Here is a 21,678-nt window from a genome sequence, read left to right as displayed (position 1 = left end):
CTTCATACTATGTCTTTATATGATTGTTGCCCTATAGTGAGTTTGACTAGATCCATCATCCCAGAGTTTGGTCGAGAGAACACTACCTGGCTGTATTACCTTGATGAACTTCATCTTCCATAGATTTTTGATATTGATTAATCACCGGACCATCCAATCCGCGTGTGCCGCTCGGTGGACCGACCAAACGTACAATCTCCGAATATTCCGGAAGTTACGCGCCAGAGATTCCAAGCACAGTCATTCGACTAGTATATTCTCTTATATGATATCACCAGTTCTGTCACTACGTCAGACGGAACTTTCCCGGTGGACAGATCGTAGCTTAACTTCGAACCAGCCTTTTTTGTTCGCCGCCAACCCCAGCAGAATTACCGGACGTTACCCTAAACCCAAAATATCATCACCACAGAGGCACTTGCTGGGTACGTCAGTCCCTGAAATATGAATCTGTTGTGTTTTACGGAACTAACAGTTTTTTTTTTTTTTTTTGGTTTCTTAAATAATTGATATAGCGTAGGAGTATTCATTTCGTAGTGGAGGTTTATCCTAACGTAGTACCTCTCCTCACTTCTAAATTGACTGCCTTGGCACGTTACTGTCGTTTTATCAGTGCCCACCTACTTCGTTGGTCAGAATCCTCCCTTTGTATATTCATGCTGGCATTTATTCAAATCTAACCTTAGTAGCTCCATCTCTCATTTTGATAGTTGAAATTATAGCTGTCGCTGGACCATCATGTTAGCTGCTGAAGGGCAAGATATAAGTCGCTGACTAATTACAGGCTGTAAGTCGATCAGTACCTGCCTATCCAACTGTTTCTTTGCATACATGCGTTCGAGACCCTCGTCTTTGCTAAACAGGCTGCATACGCTCATTGTTTGTTACTATAAGGCCGGCAGTGAAGACTTGAGTTCTGTTGTCTTGGCTATTCTTTTCCCAAAAGATCAGACATATGTCAAGTCTAATCAATCAACACTCAATACACGGACCAAAGTTCATAGGCGAGAATATCAGCCGAGAAAGACCATTGGACAGTCGAGAGCCTGGAAATAGAGGATAAACGGAATACGCCTGTGAAGGCAGTAGAATGAGTTGACTGTTAGTGAGGGGCAGGAGAACAATCGATCAGCGAAATAGTACTTCCTACAAACGACGGCCTGTAATTCGAAATATCAAGCTCCGCATCTCAGGATTTACATGCTCATTACGGTGTACGGTACTCTGTAGGAGTCGTTGACGATTGAACGAGGCTAGTTTCCCAACCGGTAAAACAATAGCAACGTCGCGAAGATTGTTCTATACGTACACCTCCAATTGTTAGCAAAGAGTGCTTGCGAATTTGGATAACCACGGCTACCTCGGATTTGTTGCCGTTTGCGATTGAAGATTCTTTGTCGTCTAGGGTAGCTATCAGGGTAGTGTTGGTCTCGTTCGCACATTTTCAGCCTCTGATGAATATAGTTCCATGACACTCTCGGTGTGAGTAGTCGGTTCCTGGGAGGGTCGCGAGGTGGTGAAAAATAGCATCTACAAGGGCTAAGTGGCCAAGCAGTTTTCGGGGATTGACATCCGCATTGGAAACTTCCTTGTTGAGCTTTCCTCTGACAACCAGAAACAGAAAGTGGGCGTCCATTATTACGGAATGTGTAGGCCGTCCGTTGTACTTCAGACAGGCCGGGTCAATCGTTTCGGCAATTTCATTAATAGGAGTAGGCTTTGTCTTAGAATGATCTTCCACACTGCTAAACTCCGATTTTAAAGTCACTGGGATGGTAAAAGTTTACGCTGTACAAAGTATAATTAGCCATGTAATGTCTGTTGGGAAAGTTCTTGGGTAGATAAGGGGTCACTTCCTAGCTTAACCATTATCCGAGCACTAGTGCTTCAAGCCCGGTAATTTCAATTTGCAGTCTAAATCGATCAGGGTGTGGCCATCCTTAACAGCAGTTAAACTTATCTGGGGCGAGAGTGACTCGTGACTTACGCAGGTTTTATGGACTATTAAAGTCATGAATTTTGGTTAGGTCGGCCTAAGCGCCTATAGCTAGTCAAGCAGCCTTTCTTGCGGATACTTAGAGTTTCATTCGGCAATTTCTATTAATATCACGCGGTTGTGTGGAACAAACACCATAGGAATCTCGGGTGTTCATGACATATCTACAACCCTATTGATGAGAAGAGTCAGGTATGTCATAGCAAGCTGATACAGTATGGACTAGTATGTGTATTGGCCAATGAGGTCAAGCGGAACAAACTTCTATTGAATAAAGTGATTGGCTGAGTCAAAATAGAGGATGCCCTAGGTCTGGTTGAAATACCCCACGAAATTGGGGCAACGGCAGCCAAGTTAACCACCGCTCTGTTGGGGAAATGACTAGTACCGGATGCCAAGTTAACTCGGGCGATGTGGGCCATCAATAAGGTAGATAGAGAAATCCTCTTAATAGAGAGGTGCCTTCTATTAACCAGCAACAACTTATTCAAATACAAAACTGTACAGGTAGGTCAGTCCTCTCCTAAACTATATTAGAATATCCTCGCTATTATATTATTTTGGGGATGGCCAGTGGTGGGTCCTCGTAAATATATTACCCATGCACGGTATCGATGACCACGACAAGTACATGAGTTATAACCCATGATTGTGTGTCTATTATACAATACAAGCATACCCGGGGCTAATCAAATAAACATAGCGTTGTATTCCTATTTCACCGTGCGTAAGTATAACCCCAATATTGCCCTACGGAATACATTGTTATGAAATGGGAAAGTTGATACAAGATGTCACGAAAGCCGGCCCGTAAGGTTCTGTCCAAATAAATCACAATGCCCTAAAACGTGCAAGCCCAACATTAAATAATACCGATCAACGGAATTTATAGTATCTTTAGTCTTTATTTCCCCAATGCATCGCATCAGGCTGCCTTCTAGGGCATTTCTCCGAGCTAATACGCCCCCTCTCTGCAGACCTATAACAAGTGCGCCTGCAGGTTCTTTCGCCAGACATGGGGCGCTAGGGATACATGATACAGGCGTACAGGACTCGTCATTAACGTAATGTATGATGATAAAACCTGTGCTATAGGTCAACCTTCATCCCAAGCCCTGTTTTAATCGGGTACATTCCGCGAGGCTTTGTAGCCATGTTTCGATGAAAGTCTGTAGCGTTACAATACAATAACCCAGAATACATACGATGTACTGAGGCTCTATGGGACCATATCGAATGGCTTGCGGGTCTACCTGCGATCGATATTTTGCGTTTCCTCTAAGCCTCTGGATGTTGTGTCGAAGCAAGTGGTTTTGATTGTTGACCCGCTTTTGGACAGCGACCGAAGATTCAGAGTTACCACCACATCCGACTGCGACCAAGGCTCATTGGCTGCGACCGACATTCTAGCTTCCGTCTGAGCCCTGAATAGTGGGTCATACTACTAGTAGGACATGGATCATGATCGATATTTTGAGTTCCGCGCAAGCCTTGAATGGTGGGTCAGAGAGCAATGGCCAGTGGATTTGAGGTTCGGAGTTCCGCCTGAACCTTCCATAGTGGGTCAGCCATGGTATAAAATTGAGTTCCTTTGTAGTTCTTATCCAAATAGCGCTACCTAACCGTGTGAGGTTCAGGAATATCTGGTATGACGTTAGAAAGTCCTGAAGCCAGAGCTGTTAGACTCTTGTCGACCTATCAATGGACTTTCAATGGGTTGATGAATCATGGTCAATTTATCCGCCAAATAGGGAAATTTTCGGCCGAGTGCTAACTTTACTAAGATTCTAGATCCAGAAGGGATGAAATGACGCTTTAGTTCTTATCTACCACGGCAGCTAAAGTTCATAATAATCTAGCTGACCTGACTAGCGAATCATATTTTGATATACTGATTCTCGTCTACATTTTCTCGAATGCCCCGCATCCCAGGATCAGAAATATTTGCTTATCTCCAGTCTCCATTTGTTCCATTTGCTACGGGAGAGGAAGGCCTATTGGAGCGGGGCGATATTATCAGTCGTATAAAGGCCACACGTAGTTGAAAAGTGGAGAAGATTGACCCTAAAGAGGCATCCTTCCGCTGGACAGGAGGCCTATATAACTATTATGATCGTTGGCATTACTAATAACTTTCCTGCAGTAAGAATCCAAGAGAACGCGATTTGATGACACTAATAACTTCATAGCACTTAAAAACTTATATCGAAAGGAGATGTGCAATTTGGAACACCAACATGCCACCACACGCTGCCCAGATTATTAAATCCCTATTCAATTAGCAAGTCATTCGGCTTGGGTCCAGCCATGCAGGTCATAGATCCAGCATGGAAAGTTTATCCCACATGGGCCAGTGCAATGCCTGTAAAGGTAGCACCGACATTACACAGCGTTCTCTTGTTAGCTCCAGTTAGATCGGACCGATACACTGATCCTCCAAGGTCGGTATAGTATATATGCTTGTTGACGTGATCAATTCGAAGACCAATTGCCTACATGTTTAGGGAACCTCAGCCAACTTCCTTGCCTTGAGAACATTATGGAAAGGAATACGAACCTCGTGAAGATGACGGCTAAGAATCGTCGCCTGCTTTGGGCCCGGGGAACCGACAAAGGCCCGGTTGAGCGAGTTCCCCTGAGGATATTCCCCTCTATCGGTCCAGTAGAGCATGTCTTCGTTAGCGTCTATCTCCAGATCGATAGGCTCGGGCAGATGCTCAAAGAGCAGTTCGATATCGGAACGATTCGACACGGTTTCACCGGGGCGCATATCAATATTGGCACGAAAGATGCGACCTTTGCCAGACTTGCTAGGCCCTTTTTGAGTCCAGTAGAACTTGCCCCGGTTGGCATCCACGCAGACTCCAACGCACTAAAAATGACGGTATTCATTAGCCAAAGCAGTTCTTGTACAATAGTTGGATGATGCTGGATTTACCCATCTTGTTTCGTCCTCCTTTTGTTCTTGATTATTAAAATCACCTGTTTCAACGACCACCTCGTGCTCACTGCCGTCGAAATTGGCTCGATGCACTCGCATTCCCTCCCGATCACAAAAATAAATCTTTGCATTCTGGTGGTCGATTGCAAGTTGCTTGGGGGTATGAACCTGACCCCTTGAAATGATCTCCCTGATATCTGATCCATCAATGTTTGCGGATTGAATTGACCCGTTGTTCTTTGATGGCTCCCCCATCTGTGACCAGAATATGCGGCCACAGGAGAGGCTAATATCAACTCCATCTGGCATTTCGAGATGGTGCAAGAGCGTCCGCGAATAGGAGCCATCGGCTGAGGCGACAATAAGTCTGCCAGCGTGGAGAAAATCCTCAGTGATACCCTCACCAAACCCTATATCTAATAGGTAGATAGTGGGGGCAGCCAGATTATCCGGTTTAGTTTCGCCCTGGCGTTGGATCTTGGTGGTGTATCCAGGGGGATAGAGGCCACCTTTGCCAGACTTGGCACCTAACTTCCCCTGCTGGATGTAATTCTTTCGAAGGAAGTCAACGGTATCAGCACCATCGAGGTGACGCTCTTGGATATAGTTGTCCTCGATAAATGCGACAGTGTCAAGGCCAACTGAATCCATCAGTGCGCATGGGCCTGGCTTTTCCTTTCCAAACATCTCGGCCTAGTTGTACTCAGGTTACTGTATCATTCGCTTCAACGGGGCTACTGGTAGACTCACCCACAAAGTGTCGATTTCCTCTGGGTCACTGACCCCCTGGGCAATAATCTTCAATGCCTCACGCTTGATCGCGGCCCAGAGACGGTTGAAAATAAACCTTTGTATGGTCAGTCCAAAATGAACTCAGAATGAGATACAAAGGATAGCCGGGCTGGCTACACACGCACCCAGTCGATTCTTTGCGTGCCACTGCTGGTAATAATCCGATCCGTTTGTGCTGCTCAACAAGAAATGGGAAAATTGCTTCGTGTGTATAAGTGCTCGTCATCAATTCCACCGTCCTTGTTGCTGCAGGCATGGTGTAGTGGACGTTTAAAACCCGTCCCTTGCTTTCATCATCCACCTGATCCAGCATCATGCTTGATTTGTATGATGACGAGTTGGAACCCAATATGCAGTCCCTGGGCGCTTGCTCTGCAAGGTCCTTAAATATCGAAATTTTCAGGTCAAGCTTTTCCGGCACTGCCTCAACTACAAACCATGCATTGGCAACAGCGGAGCTGAGGTCTTCGACTGCACTGTAGGTGCCCGGTCTTGCAGAAGACACCCCAAGAATCCTTGCGAATTCAGCGACATTGTTGTCGAGGAAATGTAGGGCAGCCTTTCTCTGTTCGGCGCTGGGATCCCTGATTATGGTGTTGTATCCACCAGCCACCCAGGAACATGCAATGCGACGTCCTATACTGACATAAGTACCCTGGCTAGGTTTAATTGCAAGGGTGGTTTTCTTTCTTACCAAGAACGCCAGCTCCTAGGACGGCAACTGTACGTTCATTGACCTCTGGTGCCTTCCACAGGGACATTATGATCTGCAGTTGGAATATGCTTGGGGTATGATATCTGGTTTTGACTTGGCAGTGGGAATCACTTGGAACTCTTGAAACGGAAACCTAGGTTGAGATAACAGGTAGAATTTATGTATGATATTGGCCTCAAAGAGAGCCGAGGAAGTCCAGGCAGCATGGACTTCTAGACCACGTATCAGGACGATCTACGAGACGAAGTCCCACGTAACCTTAACCCTCGGGAAGCTCTAACCCCATACAATCATACGCGTAACCATTTTGGGCGGCTAGGATGTCGCGGAAGGTCCCCCAAACAATTCGCTCATATAATCTCTGTTGGCTAAAGTTTAAATTGGTATGTTTGTATGTTACGACGAGTCGTGGCAAATCATGTTGACATTACTGGGACGTCAAATCATGATATCAAGACTGCTCCGTGACGTGTTCAGTCAGTTGCATAAACTTGCCTTAGCCAATCCGTTCGTATGTTATGGTTGAACCTTCTCACGGAAGCCCGGAGGTGATGCAAATTGAGTTAGGTATTGTTGTCATTGATCATGGGTAAGCTGTCAGACAGAAAATAACTGGGTGGCTGAGGTTGCCCCCCGTCTACCCTGGTCTTCCTGTTTTAATAGTGCAGGGACTTGAAATATAGTACAAAGGCTGCCCCTCCCGCCAATGAATCCGTACCCGACGAACAACAAGTCGATAGATAACGGGTTTTATTGAAATTTCCACTTCCGTACTCTCATACCATCTTCTCCACTGTTTATCCCAACACCAACCGTGATGTCTGAAATCAAAGATACCAGTAGCCTGGAGATCATTTCCAAAAGGGAAGCGGCCAACCACACCACCAAAAAGGACCTATGGGTGATCCTTCACAATCAGGTACGCTGCCTTCACATGGACAAGTAAACAGACTGACAAAGGGGTGGGTAGGTCTACAACGTCACACCGTACATTGAAGACCGTAGGTTTTTCTGTATCTTTTACGTTTCGTGAGTTGATCGCCAGGCTAATAAAGTAAAAAGACCCCGGGGGTGTGTCAATTTTATTAGAATCGGCCGGCCAAGACTGCACCGAGGCGTTTGAAGACATTGGTCACAGTACTGATGCACGAGAGGTGCTGGAGAAGTATTTAATCGGCAGGGTGCCGGACGATGTGAGAGTCAACTATTTCTGCTTCATGTCTCGTTTAAGATTTTGGGATTAGCAACACTGACAAAAATACTACAGGAACGTACCGAGACCCTTGTAAAAACTGTGGCTGAAGTTATTCCTCAAGATGACCGGGAGACCGAGAGCCAGAATATAAATAAGAAGCACATCCGCGTCATGTTGCCTACGATTTCCACGGGTCTTCTGCTCATTACGAGCCTTATTTGGGTTGGTGGACGAGTTATTAGAGGAGTTTCAACACTTCAAAGCTCGGGAGGATTCTGGGTGGGGTTTGGAATTTCCTCTCTTGCCAGTATATCAATGGTAATGGCGACAGGGGTGTGGTTTAACACCCTTCTCAGGAGTAAAGCGAAGGATTCGTTCCCTACTCGCATTAAACCCGGCATCAGTGTTGCCAAGAGGCGATCCATCAATTTTGGTGTCATGAACCCGCGGCAATTTCGGAGTTTCCCTCTTATTGAAAAGCACCAAATTTCTCCGGACACCTATCGGTTTGTCTTTGGTCTACCTGAGCCGGGGTCTCTTCTAGGGCTACCAACAGGCCAGCATGTCTACATAAGACATGAGAATGCCAAGGGAGAGATGGTTAGCCGGAGCTATACACCGGTATCCACTAATCGCGAAAGAGGGCGCATGGAGTTGGTGGTGAAAACTTACCCGAATGGGTTTATGTCTCAATACCTTGCGAACCTTGCAATTGGTGATAAAGCTGATTTTCGGGGACCCGGTGGGAAGATGAAATATACTCGATATCTGACACGGGAAATTGGAATGATTGCGGGTGGATCAGGTACGTACCATACCCATATGCAATCGGCGCAGAACTCGACGACTAATGTGAAATGAGACAGGAATCACGCCTATGTTCAGGTGAAAAGTTCTTCATCCACATTCAAAAGGAACCTGTGCTAACTGTGAATGCAGTATAATCAAAGCCGTTTGTACGACCGAGAAGGATAATACGAAGATCAGCTTATTGTTCGCTAATAAAACGGAAGATGACATCCTTCTTCGCAAAGAACTGGATGAATATGCCCAGAAGTTCCCCCACAAATTCAAGGTGTGGTATATTGTAGATACCCCTCCTCCTGGCTGGCAATACGGCACCGGGAGGATTGACGAGAATTTGATCAAAAAGCGATTACCGAGTCCGAATGGAGAGGACTCCAAGATTCTTCTCTGCGGCCCCCCGGGGATGCAGAAAGCTATGGTGAATACGCTGGTCGGCTTGGGATTCCGTCGTCCTAGTGCTGTTGCACATGTCACTGACGAGATTTTCGTCTTTTAAACTGCTTTTAACAACCTCTTTTTTTTTTAAAGTACCCTCACCTTCGTTCTATGGGTTCTGCATTATGTCGACAAAATACGTGGTGTACATACTACACAACCAAGCAAAGATGCAGCCGCTGGCGTTAACATGAGAGTCGGGCCGGAATGTACTATGCTATCCGCGGGCATATATTCACGAGTACTACCTGTCATAGATGTGATGTAATATAGTACATAGGCGATGGTCAGGCGGCTTGGGTTCAAGGTGGTCATTGGTGTGGCCGCTTTGGGCTGAGTGGTCTACCTGAACACCTTTCGGGTTCTGGCATAATATTAAACCTCTTGTAGTTATCATCCAGATTGCTGGTGCACAGTGTAGCTGTTTTAGGGTTGGATAATCTAAATAGCAAGTGAAAGTCTGTATCACTGGCTGGCGTGGACACATTGGCTACCTGGCGTACTGATCCGTGTAGGTCTCCGGTCTCAAACAATTATACTTGCAATTCCGGAACATCCCAGAGAAGCTGGCTGCGCGTACTGAATCTAAGTTTCAACATTCTGGTCTTTTGACTGAATGATCCACTGTGCCCCATTTCGGATTCTCAGGGTAGGTGTGGGCCCGAACACTGAATTCAACCAGAGTAACTTAAGCAGAAATGCGACAATATAGTTTCTTTGGCATGTCCCGAGCCTGCCGTGGCATCCAACAGTGTGCAACGATTAAGACGTGTTACACGTAATACACTACGTCACTAGAACAAGTTGAAGATGGTTCTTTGGGCTGAGACAGACCTGCAGCCACTATATCTCCCGTATTTAAGGAGACCACAGCTGCCCGTGGTGTTCCAAATTGATACTTCATCTTCTCTACTTCGTTATACTCGCAAAAGAATTACTGTTGGAATCCATTGTACTTACAATATAATTCATTCGCCATGATTGTCGACTTGTTTCTCATGGGGAAAGATCCCAATCAATCCTCCCTAAAGATTGATATTGATCGGGTGGACGACTTAGACGCCCTGAAAGTCAAGGTTGCGAGTCGGTTCAACATTGTTGTACCGAACAGTATCGATTTTCAAGATCAAGCTGGCCGTCAGCTCCTTGATATTGAGGATGTTCTGGATTGTCCCGAGGCAGTGGGAATCCTGGTGGATGGACACTCAGTCCGAGAACCTGTAAGCTGGGTCTTCCGCAGAGAGCGTTCCGGGATGTTAATACAAATGTGCAACACAGTCTGGACCGAAGGGGCTACCCTTTGCTGGTGCTTACTATGAGGTCTTCCCTGACCACGTTGGTAACCACGAGCGGATGTTCCACAGATTTGGCGGCGTCATAAAATATACTACGTATGGCCGCGATAACTACCTGACGCGCGACCCCCGGGTCGCCGAGGTAGCCTTCGCGGAAAGCCCCTTCTTCACCAAGGCCACTTCGAACCCCAATCATCCGCTCCACCCTATCAGCAATCAGAACTCACTGTTCATATGCGATACTAATGAGAATTGGCGAATCGCCCATCGGTTCATAGCTCCGGCTCTCAACCCTAAAGCGATCAGGCACTACCACCCTATCCTACAATCTGTGGTGGAATCGTCATTTCCCGTGTTTGACGAACTCGATGAGCAGGGTGAAGCTTTCAACACTTACCAGTATATGATGAAACTGGCTAGGTATTTCTCTTAATCCTTTCGAATGCTTTTTTATTGACGTATGTCCTAGCGGAGCAATCGGTCAATGTGCCTTGGGAATGGTGAGCGCCCCGGTCCTGGAAGTTGCATAGGTCCTGCAAAAGCTAATCGCGGTGTAGGATCTACACCATTTTGATTCTATTGACGCACCAGTACATGACCTAGTAACTTCTATACAAAAGACTCTCCAATTGAACAAAAAGGTTGCGTCTAAAGGAGACTGGTGAGTTTGTTGCTTTGAATGAAGCCTGCACACATGTTAACAGATCCCAGGTACGCCAAGGTGCCATTCGGTGACCCTAAGGAATTAGATCGAACTCAGAAGCATGTTGTACAGCTTCTCAACGATGCTTTCGATACTTGCCCGAAATCTGGCGATGAGGATCTACCTATCAACGAAGCTGCTCTGCGGGCCGCATGCATTTTTGATTATCTCAACCGGGCAGTTGATGACGCTGGGCAGAAGCTGCTAGGGAGCTCGTTGCGCCCAACATGCTCCCAGGTGAGAGATAACAGTCAATGTATCCTTCGCGGTTATGAATTGAGGACACGCTGACACCAGTTCTATGCACACAGTTGTGGGAGCGGGATTCGTGACGACGGCTTGTCTGTTGTCTTGGTTGATCTATTCGCTCTGCACTTATGAAGGAACGCAAGACCGTCTCCTGCAAGAACTTGTGGATCATGGAGTTACCCACGATACAACATGGGACCCTGATTTCGCTGACAGTCTTCCGTATTTAAATAAGTTCATCAAGGAGACGCAGAGGTATGTGTTCCTCAAGTCGTCGCGGTAATATTTCATAGATTTTTAGCCATGTTAACAATACACCCTCTGTTAGACTACATAACCCCTCGTTCCAGCCTGGAAGGGTAGCAAAGGTTGACTGTGTCGTCCCGGGTGGATACCAACTTCCAAAGGGGGCGGCGCTGATTATTGCTCTGTACGCGATCCATTCTAACCCTGATATATGGGATAATCCCCATCGCTTCGACCCAGACCGATGGGATCATTTCAATCCAAAGGACAAACCCAAATGTTCCTATATACCCTTTGGGACGGGTCCACGCTCATGTATTGGCTTCAACTTCGCTCTTGGAGAGGTCAAGGTCGTGCTCCCATCCCTGGTTTACAGGTATGAGTTTGTCCGTGAAGGGGAAACTAGCATTGAGTATGACCCTCAGTATCAGCTAATCCGCCCGATGAATTTGTATATCCGGGCCAAGAAGAGAACACACTGGCCGAAGCCAAGCGCGGCTCCAGCGTAAAGAACACGTTATGTTAATTTTTCCCAGCTCGGGATTTATGTTGTTATATGTACCCTAAATAGATACTACAAGGGGAAAACATTGCCAATTGCTGTTAAACTTTCACAATTTATTGAATAACAACCACTTGGAAGGCGCTGGTGTCCCCGGTAAAAGGGAATATAGTACGTGGAGCTGATATTGGGTCGGGTTCAGGTACTAGATCTAGGACTTGCCCCCGGAAACCACTGGGGTCGGGGGCTAAGGGGCAAGGGGAACCCTGATCAACTCTAGTAATAAAACCACGTCAGTTCAGCATGTTTTCTCTAGTTACGTATGAAGTACATTTGTTGGTGTAGAAAAGCCTAGGTATGCATTTTCTGGATTTACACCGATCATAGTAGAACACCAGGCACCTACATGCAAGAGCTAAAATAGAGAAAATACATCGCTTCAGATTTGGTTCCACGTCTGCCAGAAGTCAAAAAGCGAGCCTTCATCCATTAAAACGTTCATTAAATCAGGTTCGTATGCACCTGCAAGCCCCAATTCATCCAACTGGTCATTTCTACCATTATTAGCGTCAAGGCTTTCCGTTTCCAAGATAGAACCTGGGGCATAACTCTCATTGCCAGGAGCGGGTACCGCAGTTGCTGCAGGGCTCACCCTCATAGTGGGAGCTGTGTAACCTGGAACAATCTGTTGGATCGCCTTTGTGAAAATCCCACGATATACTGAAGCAGCAGCGTATGTTTTCTGGAATTCTTCCAAGACCAGCATGCACATTTCAAGCTTACTTAGCCGGATGCGTTTTGCGATAGAATCGCCAGATTTGCATTGAAGCAAGTGCACTTGCATCGTTGGAACCAGAAGAGGAGGCCTAGATGATTTCAATGAGTCAACGCAGTGCAAGATACAGGCGCCTCCGGACTCCAAAGAGCAAAAACGACCCATGGATTGAATATACTCACGTCATAGGCCCTGCGAACCCCAGCAGATTCTCTTGGACGAGCATGTCCAGTATTTCATTAGTTCTAGAGGCAGCAGCATTGGCCCTTAGGCGCATTCGATGCTGCCAGTCATCCTTTGCCAGGGAAGTCAGGCCATCTGGGACTTCCGTTTCCCAGCGGCGATAGAAGGTAATAACCATTGCTCTGAGGGATATGTCAACATAGGAAACTATAAAAGGCAGTAGAACTAACTGGTAATGCAAGTGGACGTGGTGCGAATAGAACCTTGCTACGCGCGTTAGACCGACTTCGTACTGATCGGGCAGTCTGCTCTGTAGTAGCCGCCTTTCAAGTCCTTGCACTTCGTCTATCGACGCTTTGAGGCGAGCAGGCCGACGATTTAGGGCTAGGGTGTTGCCCAGCAGGCAGCTTAGTTCCATCAACATTACCCAGTATTCAGCCAATTTGTTCATGTCGCCAGGTAGGTACGACGCGATGGTGGACCCATCTGGCTTCAGAGTGTCGAAGAGGAGGTCACCAGCTAATGGCATACGGATATCACAGTCATCCAGATTGACCCGCAGGGGCCTCCCCAACGTTAGACCGAGCCAGCGATCCCGGAAAAAGCAGCTCCACCAAAGCCGACACCAAAAAGATCGCTGTCGGTCGGTAATGGATGGCGTATGATTTGAGGCACCAGGATCGCGATGCAGGCCAAGGATCTGACCCAGGTTTATCGCAATGCCGGTCCAATACCACGGTTGTGCATGTTCATCCATGTCCGAGTGCCAAAATCCCATCAAGAGTGACGACTGCAATAGCACAATTTTGTTCCTTTCGTTTCCATTGTTGTACAAGCACTAATTACGAAAGTTAGCCCAGTGACTTTTGCACGTGGGCAAGAGGCAGGGAAATCACTTGCCTTCGCTCGAGAGTACATCATAAACTTCATGGTCCGTCTAGATGTAAAACCTTCTTCCTCGTATATGGTTGCTGGGATAAACTACACGGCTCGGTTAGCTGGACAGATATACAAATGATCTGCACCGTGGCGTACATTGACAGCGACAAAGAAGACGCTCCACAGGAGCAACAGGTTATAGTCCTGAAGCTGTCCAGCCCGGTGATGCTCCACGAGCACATCGGCTTCAATCACCGGGAGGATCGGATGTACATGGACAAGGTATGCCTCGATCATACTATCGCAAGCACGTTTGCCCGGGAGGGTAAACACGCCCTTTCTACGTAGAAAGTCGTGGTCCTCGTCAGACAGGTGCGTGCGGTGCAATGGTATGAGAAAATGCTTCGGCAATGAGTCATTGGTTGAGCAAATGTTCAGGGCTGACGTGGGCCCAGTCTGTTCGCCTATCTAAAGCATGAGTCCCTTCCGTGTTCTATTCTATATTGAGTGGGCGGTTGGTTTCTGTACCTGTATAGAAGTGGATTTCCCCCACACTGTCCGGTTGGCCGAGCGCCGCTGATGCTATTTCAAGTGCATTGCGCTCTTCGTCTGCCATATTATGCACTTCGAAGTCCGAAGGGCTCCTGTTGGCGGTCCGCGTGGTATTTTCCGCTTGGGTGTCGCAGGGGGGAAGGCTTGGAGGTCTACGCTCATCAATCGGACACGGGGCAGGGTTCGCGGAGGCCGTGGAGGTAGCGATGTGTGAGTCAGTTGCCCTAGCATGACCCTGCCGGCGACGGCGAGGTCCTAAGCGGTCGGTCTGCTGAGTACTAAGAGACGTTGCTAAGTCAGTACTATTTTGGGACAGTCTCTACCCGGCGCTCTGTCACCCTTTTCCTTGCTTTGTGTTCACGATACACTCGATGGCATCCTGGGTACATCCGGCACAAGGCACACCGGTGACGGTCAAACTGCATCGTACTTTGCGTTGGCGACAAGCCTGGCAGGCGACGGTAGACCTGTGGCGGCGGGTTCGAGGAGTTTGGTTCGTAGATGCCATGACCTCCGCGCAAGACCGCTCCCCGTATCCCGCGGATTATGGAAAAATTCACTAGTTGTAACAGTTTCGAAGGCGGGGGCTAGGAAAACTGGATACCTAGCGACAGTGCCGGGGTACCTGCTTACGGATGGGCGGGCAGTCGAGTTATCTCAGCAAGAACCACTCTAGTTAAGTTACGTACCTACTCCCGAGGTTAGTAAACTGTCACAACCTCGGAGTTTCAAGCTGCCTTACGTAATCGGTCACTGAACCTCGGGTTTTACTCGAGTTCTGTTTTCACTAAGCCAACATCCAGAACACAGGTCAACTGCCCCTCCCAGACCTCGGACCACCGGCGCCGATTTTCTAAGGATTATATAATTTTACCCTATCACTGGTTAGCTAAATTTAGTATATTTTATTACTTTAAAGCTAATTTTAGAATTACTAAATAGAATAATAAATATATATAGAAAATTTAGAATAGAACCTAGAATCTAATAAATTATCGAGAGTGTTTAAGATAGAAGATAAAAGGATTGCTCGGCTCTAGATATACAGTATATATATGTGTCGGGCTCGCTGATAAAAGATATGAGATGTATACGAAAACGCAGAGGTACTGGATTTTTTTTGGATTTTAGATATCTCATGACCATTTAAGATATGTTTCTCCAAATTCGAATCAGAATTAGGTATGGTGGTGGTATATAGGAGCTTGAATAACTTCAAATTTATTACTGTATGGGTGGGAATTATGGGTAAGTGTGGCAGATGGGTGGGTCTGCTGAGTAAGAGAGCTTCTACGGTCTTGGAAGCTGAGGGCAATGCAAACCCGTATTAATATTCAGTAGCTGGGCTCAAAATGGCTTTCCACAAATTCAGGTTAGAGGCTGGCAAACGGTGCCCTGCCCCGGTCCCAATAGCTCCTGCTGTGTCCCCAAGAGGCCAAGACGGCAATGTGCAGCATCATTCACGTCAAGGAGCTGCCCTCCAGGAGTTATCCGATGAGAGTCTATGCGGTACAGTTCCGGCAAGGGGCAGATTAGAACCAGCCAGTTACCCTGAGCTATTTTCTCCTATGAATGATTCAAGGGTTCGTTGCAGCAAAAGGTTAGGATCCTGTCGGCCTGATGAGGCCATAATCTGGTTCGCAACTGACGCGAAGATCAGAGAAAACCCCAATTTGCGGCGGGGGACAGCCTGTACTGAATGCAGAAGCTCCAAGACGCGCTGCAAAAAGCTCAGTACAGGAGGATGCCTCCGATGTTTGCAGCAGAACAAGGAGTGTACACTGTATCCGCCGTCGCAAATAGCTTCCGTCGAAAATTCTACGACCCTGGCAGCTTCTCGTTCGTTCAGTCCTGAACTGTATGCGCAACAGCATTATAGCAGAACAGCCTTCCTTGATCATCAAGGAGCAGGAGGGAGACTTGAAACTGACAACGACTTGGATATGGACGCATCTGCGACTTTTCAAGGGAGAGTCACCCAAGCCACATTGTGTGAGTTCTCAAGGGTCGAATTCGCTTGTTTTTCGATTATATCACATTCTACAACTGCTTATGACTTGCAATAGCGCCCCACCCATTATCTTGCCATTGGAGGGAGCAATTTGGAAGCATGATAAACTCTATAGTCACTCCGAAGATAGCTGAGCAAATCTTTCATCGGTACGTAGACAGTTTCGCTCCGAAGTGCCCTGTTGTTGTGTTTCCAACTGGCACAACGCCCGCGTTTGTGCGAGAGACCAAACCGTTACTCTTCCTGTCCATAGTCAGCATTGCTTCCGCTGGATACTGCACCGTCGCCCAGCAGAGAGACTTGGCAGTTAAGGCCAGGCTTTATCTCGCAGACCGAGCGATTATTTGTGGTGAAAAGTCTATCGAGCTTGTTCAAGCGCTTCAGGTCGCGTCTTTTTGGTACAGAGCACCCGATGATTATAAGCAAATGAATCTGAACCAGCTAGCCTCTATTGCCACAACTATGGCCATAGATCTTGGGCTGGATAATATAGACGTATCAAAACCAGTTGGCACAGCCAAGGAGATGTGGGATCGGGCTGAAGCACAGCGTGCTTGGCTCGGTTGTCTTCTTTTATCCGCAAGGTGCATTTATTAGATAATTTACTTCTTTCAGCGATTGTCAAAACTGACCTTGTCTTAGTCTTTCCTTAATATTGAGACGACCCAATTCGCTCGCCTGGAGCTCGCACTATGATGAATATGTTGCCGATTTGCGACGTACCAAAGCATCCCCTGCAGATGAGTTCCTCTGCACAATTGTAACAACGGAGCTAGCCTGCCACGCCATAAGTCGCGAGCTATTTCTGAGTGATCCAGCCTCTTCGGTATCCTTATCCGAGCCGGATATATTAATGAAAATTCAAAAACACAAATCTCAAATCGAATGCCTGCCTCTCGACCGAATATCCTCTATTGATAAATGTGAGTGTTGTCCATAGATCGGTGCCCATGTTGGTCTCAGGTGCAAAGAATGACAGTTGCATAAATCAGCTTTAGTTGAATTTGGCAGCTTTGCTAGCTTACTGTACCTACATGAGTTGGTCTTACATGTCAACCACAACATTCAAGAGTTCAAAGCACCTTTTAGTGTGAAGTCCTTGGAGACGTGCAATTTCATCGACATGCCCGGTCCTGACCCGTCTTGCCTTTCTATGCTTCGCACTATAGTACGGGCGGCGCAAGGACTGCTTAATTCTTTCCTCAGATTATCCACGTCCGACATGATTGCCTTACCACCGCATATATACGGCGGTCGCGTGATATATGCCATGATCCTTCTGTTGAAGATACAAAAAGCAATAGCATTATCAGGCCAGGCACTCAGTGAATGCATTACTGCCGACGAATTACGAGTGGAAGTGTACCTTGAACACCTCGTGCTCGTTTCGCAGAACCTTATTACGCAAGATGCTCGCAGTGCTTTGAGCAGGGCATTCCTAGTCATGCCTCAGCTAAAGCAGTGGTTGCACACTCATCAAAGCAAGAACTTGCCCGGATCAGATGGAACTGAAATGGCCGAAGGTCTCCCATTCCAGACCAGCGATGGGCCATTAAGCACTGGCATACAAACGCAGACAGCCACCCACCTTGAGCCAACGGATGGACTTGAACAGCATATCCAGCCTGCCGAAACGTCTGACTACCATACTGTACGTAATAGGGAAACAGGCTTTGAGCCATATCGGCATGACCTGGCACCTGACTCTTGGTTCTGGGAATTCTTCAATGTCGACATGCTGCATCAGAATGCCCCTTCATCATGAGATTGAGATTGGTGGTTTATTATTTCAGCCGCAGCTATTTATAAAGTTCTGGGAGTAGAGAGTTTTCTAATTATAGTATACATACATTCGCATTCCCTTTATATTATTATTGCCATCAGGCACGTTTCTGCTGCCTCCAGCGGATTTGCTTCAACACACTTGCACGCAATAGGTCTAGAATGACTTACACGCGTGCAGTACTTTCCTCCGAGTTTCGCACCTTGGGAGTGCTTTCCAGGGATCGCCATTCGACACCCATGGCACCAAGAATGGAGACACAGGCCAAGGCCAAGGCCACTATAAAGGTCTGGACGATGGCGTCGTTGTAGATCTCCAATACCCGAGTAACCACTGCATCTTGGCCCGAAGCGGCTTGCATGACTGTACGGCGAAGATCGGTCGCTCCGGACTGAAGGACAATGGATGGGTCCAGCTCAAGAACGTGGGCACGCATTCCCGTGATAATGTGGTTGCTGAAAATATTCTGACCCACGGAGACGAAGATGGCGCCCCCAAGAGAGCGAGCAAAGACCACCAAAGATGTCCCGATGGAGACATCCTGCTCGGAAAGAACTGTCTGAACAGCAATGTTCGCAAGCTCCATTCCAATACCGGCACCTGCACCGAAGAGGACTTGGAAACCAAACCTGGATACATCAGCCAAAGAGCTTGTGGGATCAACCCGCAGTCACATACCACATTGACGTCGGTGTGTCGACTTTGAATAGGAGAAATAGACCAGCGCCAACTGCCATTATCATCGAACCCGCAATCATAAATGGGCTGTAATATCCGACGACGGAGACGCCCAGGCCACTCGCGATTGCAAATATCACTGCCTTCATATCAGCTTGCACTGTCCTTTAGCTTTGCATGGACCCCTACGAGGCTATACTTACCAACGCTCAGAACAGTGGGCAGGTTATGGATGCCAGACTGGTCGGGAGAATCCCCTTTGATTGCCTGAAACCTGTTCTCGCCGTCAGTATCAATAGGATCAATATTAGGGTGCCTTGAGGACACTTCTCAGACATACCAAATTGGCAAATAGTATATTAGCAAGACAAATGACGCACTTGCAAAAAAAATATAAAACGTCGAGCAGACAACTGTGCGCTGCCGCAGAAGACGAAGGGGTACTGTAGCATTGTCGCCGGCTCGCCATTGCGCTACTACCCAAGCGATGATCAGCGCTCCGAACACCGTCAGTAGCGCAATCATGCGGCCATCACTCCAGGGGTATTGGGTTCCTCCCCACTGGAGTGCAATCAAGAGACAAATGATGCACGCAACGAAAAAAATCGTCCCGACGGGGTCGAATTGGCTTAAGGTCGCCCAGCCTTCCATCTTAGGCCTGTTTTCTGGCTTTGGTGAGGAGAGAAAAAGAACAATGAACGGGATGGTTATAGCTCCGATTGGCAAATTGACTGGGCTCAGATTAGTTCAAGGCGTGCTGAAAACGGGAGGAATAAGTGAGACATACTGTAGAAGCACCAGCGCCACGACACATGAGCTGAGAATGTGGTCTTGATGTTAGCACCAATTTGATGAAATGTAAAACGCAATGGAAACTGACTTGTAAAAGCTCCCCCTAACAAGGGGCCAACCACACTTGCTATACCCCACACGGCGCCGATTATTCCAGTAAAGGCTGGTCTCTTTGAAAGGGGCACTGATTTGGCGATGATGATCAAAGCGCCTGAGAAAATCCCAGCGCCCCCGATGCCGGCAATGGCTCGCCCTATGATGAGGGCGACGGAGCTAGGACTCGCGCCACAAATGGCGGAGCCAGCCTCGAAAACTAATACGGCGCCAACAAAGGTCCATTTGACTGACAACAAAGTATAGAGCTTGCCGAAAAAGAGCTGGAAACTGCAGTTCGTGAGGAGAAATACGCTACCGTACCATCCGATGTCTTCGACGCTATGGAACTGGGAGGTAATAGTTGGGATTGCAGTAGCGATGATCGTTTGATCCTACTCAGCTCTATTGTTAGCCACCAATCTTCTGTCCTTCGTAAAGTATATCATTGCTGGGAAGCGATGTGCAGTACGAACCAAAGCCACCAAGAATACAGTCAAGCACAAAGCCCAAAAGACGAGGGCTAGTTTCAATCCCGAGGGATATGTTGGGCTCGTCGAGTCCACTTCTTCATTCAAGCGTTCGAAAGCAGTGTTGCCAGGGGCGTATTGGCTGTCATGCGAGGTGTCCATGCCTGGTGCCTCTGGTATTCCACCCTGTTCAAGTCCCATATTGAGTTATGGCCTTTTGATACGTCAAAGGGGAAATTCAGCGACCAGGTGGTATTCAGTTGCTCTCGATAAAATAAAAGGTTGAATTTCAACTGAGTTACAAAGTAAAGTATAACCAGCACCTCCAGTTTATCCAAGTAGATATTTCTATAAAGCCCTAATTAGGCTCTTCTCTTGTAGGCAGATGATATCTAAAGCTTCTCATTGGTTATTCAATTTCTTCTTTAGTCCTAGTTCCGGTGTTCTTCATTCTGATTTGCTCAATAATTACCAGATCCGGTATCGCCGATGCCGATTCCGAGATTGCAACTCTTTTTAATATTAGCAGTTGTCGTACTTTGCCCCTAGGCGCCCTTATGCAAGAAAAGGTCAACACCTCCGTTGTCTGTTACTGCGCTCATTCTATCCAAGCTCAATAACACTTTTGAACATTACGTTTATCAAGGTAAAGCTTCCTTCACCGTGCCAAAAGCATCACTCAACTTCCGCAGAGCCATCACCTCTACCGACGTCTACGCCGCGCAAATGAAGGAGACTCAGGATAGCCTCCTGGAGTTCAGGCGAATGTATGTTTCTAGCCATTTGTAAGGGACTTGCTCCGGCGTATTTTAGATCAGCGAGTTTTCCAATAGGATCTGCGCCTGCATCTAACAATGCTTTCACGATATTCAGCCTAGCAGACTAGATAGCGCGGTGTAAAGGAGTGCCCCATTTGACAGAGATTACATTAGGATCGAGACCCTTAGCTAGCAGAAACCTAGTCATGAACTCTCCTTGGGACACGCGTGGAGCCGTAGCAACAAAGAGTAGATCCAGTTCCAGCTTAGCCCCGCACGCAAGAAGCAGGTCAATCATAGATATATCTTCGTCCCGAGTGCGTTTAATGGCCTGGCTAAGGGGGGTCACCCCTCTTAAGTCGGAACGGTTAGGGTCAGCGCCTCGCGAGATTAATTCGCGAGCACAGGCAGAGTTGCTCATTAGACTATCATTAAGAGTAAGCTACACTCCCAGGATATTATGTAAACAAAGCAGACACGTACACTAGGATAGGAATACCATTGCAGTAGCTGCCATTGACGTCAAGTCCATAGTCGAGATACTGGCGAACAATCCTAGGGTCCTGCTCCACTCCTGACCTTCCTGGAAGAGCAGCTACTGTTAAATCCGTCACGCGAGCGCCGGCATCGAAGAGCGCGGCCACTACATCAGAATGCGCATCCTCAGTGGCAATAGCAAGTCCCTCATCAAGGTTTTCGGCAGTTAGTCGGCCGGTGGCGATGGCTTCCTGGGTTTTCAATAGGTCACCAGCCATGCACGCATGGAGAAAGGCGCGAAGAAAGTCATCTTTGGGTTCCATTGCAACAAGACTAGGACAGACGGTTTGG

At 47.4% G+C, this 21,678-nt stretch overlaps 6 protein-coding genes across 6 annotated transcripts; 3 read left to right on the top strand and 3 right to left on the bottom strand.

Annotated features, from left to right (window-relative positions):
• Nucleotides 1–4,332: 4,332 nt before the first annotated feature.
• Nucleotides 4,333–6,490, bottom strand: ANOM_004616 (uncharacterized protein; the record flags this gene model as incomplete). The annotated part of the gene is made up of 6 exons (XM_015549873.1): nt 4,333–4,488; nt 4,554–4,868; nt 4,935–5,630; nt 5,688–5,784; nt 5,855–6,365; nt 6,424–6,490. 6 exons carry the CDS (start codon nt 6,488–6,490, stop codon nt 4,333–4,335), a joined length of 1,842 nt encoding a protein of 613 aa, XP_015408714.1.
• A 771-nt stretch (nt 6,491–7,261) lies between these two features.
• On the top strand, nt 7,262–8,942 carry ANOM_004615 (uncharacterized protein; the record flags this gene model as incomplete). Its single annotated transcript, XM_015549872.1, has 6 exons — nt 7,262–7,363; nt 7,415–7,445; nt 7,507–7,637; nt 7,712–8,444; nt 8,506–8,524; nt 8,579–8,942. The coding sequence occupies 6 exons, from the start codon at nt 7,262–7,264 to the stop codon at nt 8,940–8,942; spliced, it is 1,380 nt and encodes a 459-aa protein (XP_015408717.1).
• Nucleotides 8,943–9,858: 916 nt separating this feature from the next.
• ANOM_004614 (cytochrome P450) lies at nt 9,859–11,883 on the top strand (the record flags this gene model as incomplete). Its single annotated transcript, XM_015549871.1, has 7 exons — nt 9,859–10,101; nt 10,160–10,596; nt 10,646–10,676; nt 10,734–10,837; nt 10,888–11,129; nt 11,191–11,383; nt 11,457–11,883. 7 exons carry the CDS (start codon nt 9,859–9,861, stop codon nt 11,881–11,883), a joined length of 1,677 nt encoding a protein of 558 aa, XP_015408716.1.
• A 432-nt stretch (nt 11,884–12,315) lies between these two features.
• Nucleotides 12,316–14,773, bottom strand: ANOM_004613 (Zn(II)2Cys6 transcription factor; the record flags this gene model as incomplete). The annotated part of the gene is made up of 7 exons (XM_015549870.1): nt 12,316–12,742; nt 12,834–13,016; nt 13,065–13,624; nt 13,681–13,815; nt 13,870–14,177; nt 14,242–14,543; nt 14,604–14,773. The coding sequence occupies 7 exons, from the start codon at nt 14,771–14,773 to the stop codon at nt 12,316–12,318; spliced, it is 2,085 nt and encodes a 694-aa protein (XP_015408719.1).
• A 1,602-nt stretch (nt 14,774–16,375) lies between these two features.
• Nucleotides 16,376–18,041, top strand: ANOM_004612 (fungal specific transcription factor domain-containing protein; the record flags this gene model as incomplete). Its single annotated transcript, XM_015549869.1, has 3 exons — nt 16,376–16,860; nt 16,919–17,199; nt 17,269–18,041. 3 exons carry the CDS (start codon nt 16,376–16,378, stop codon nt 18,039–18,041), a joined length of 1,539 nt encoding a protein of 512 aa, XP_015408718.1.
• A 184-nt stretch (nt 18,042–18,225) lies between these two features.
• Nucleotides 18,226–20,293, bottom strand: ANOM_004611 (MDR family MFS transporter; the record flags this gene model as incomplete). Its single annotated transcript, XM_015549868.1, has 7 exons — nt 18,226–18,688; nt 18,738–18,876; nt 18,941–19,011; nt 19,078–19,468; nt 19,525–19,554; nt 19,618–20,017; nt 20,099–20,293. 7 exons carry the CDS (start codon nt 20,291–20,293, stop codon nt 18,226–18,228), a joined length of 1,689 nt encoding a protein of 562 aa, XP_015408721.1.
• Nucleotides 20,294–21,678: the final 1,385 nt, after the last annotated feature.

The sequence above is a fragment of the Aspergillus nomiae genome (assembly GCF_001204775.2).
Source record: "Aspergillus nomiae NRRL 13137 chromosome Unknown contig00070, whole genome shotgun sequence".
NCBI lineage: Eukaryota > Fungi > Ascomycota > Eurotiomycetes > Eurotiales > Aspergillaceae > Aspergillus > Aspergillus nomiae.
Note: the sequence above shows the minus strand (reverse complement) of the source record. Positions and strands in the feature narration are given on the sequence as shown.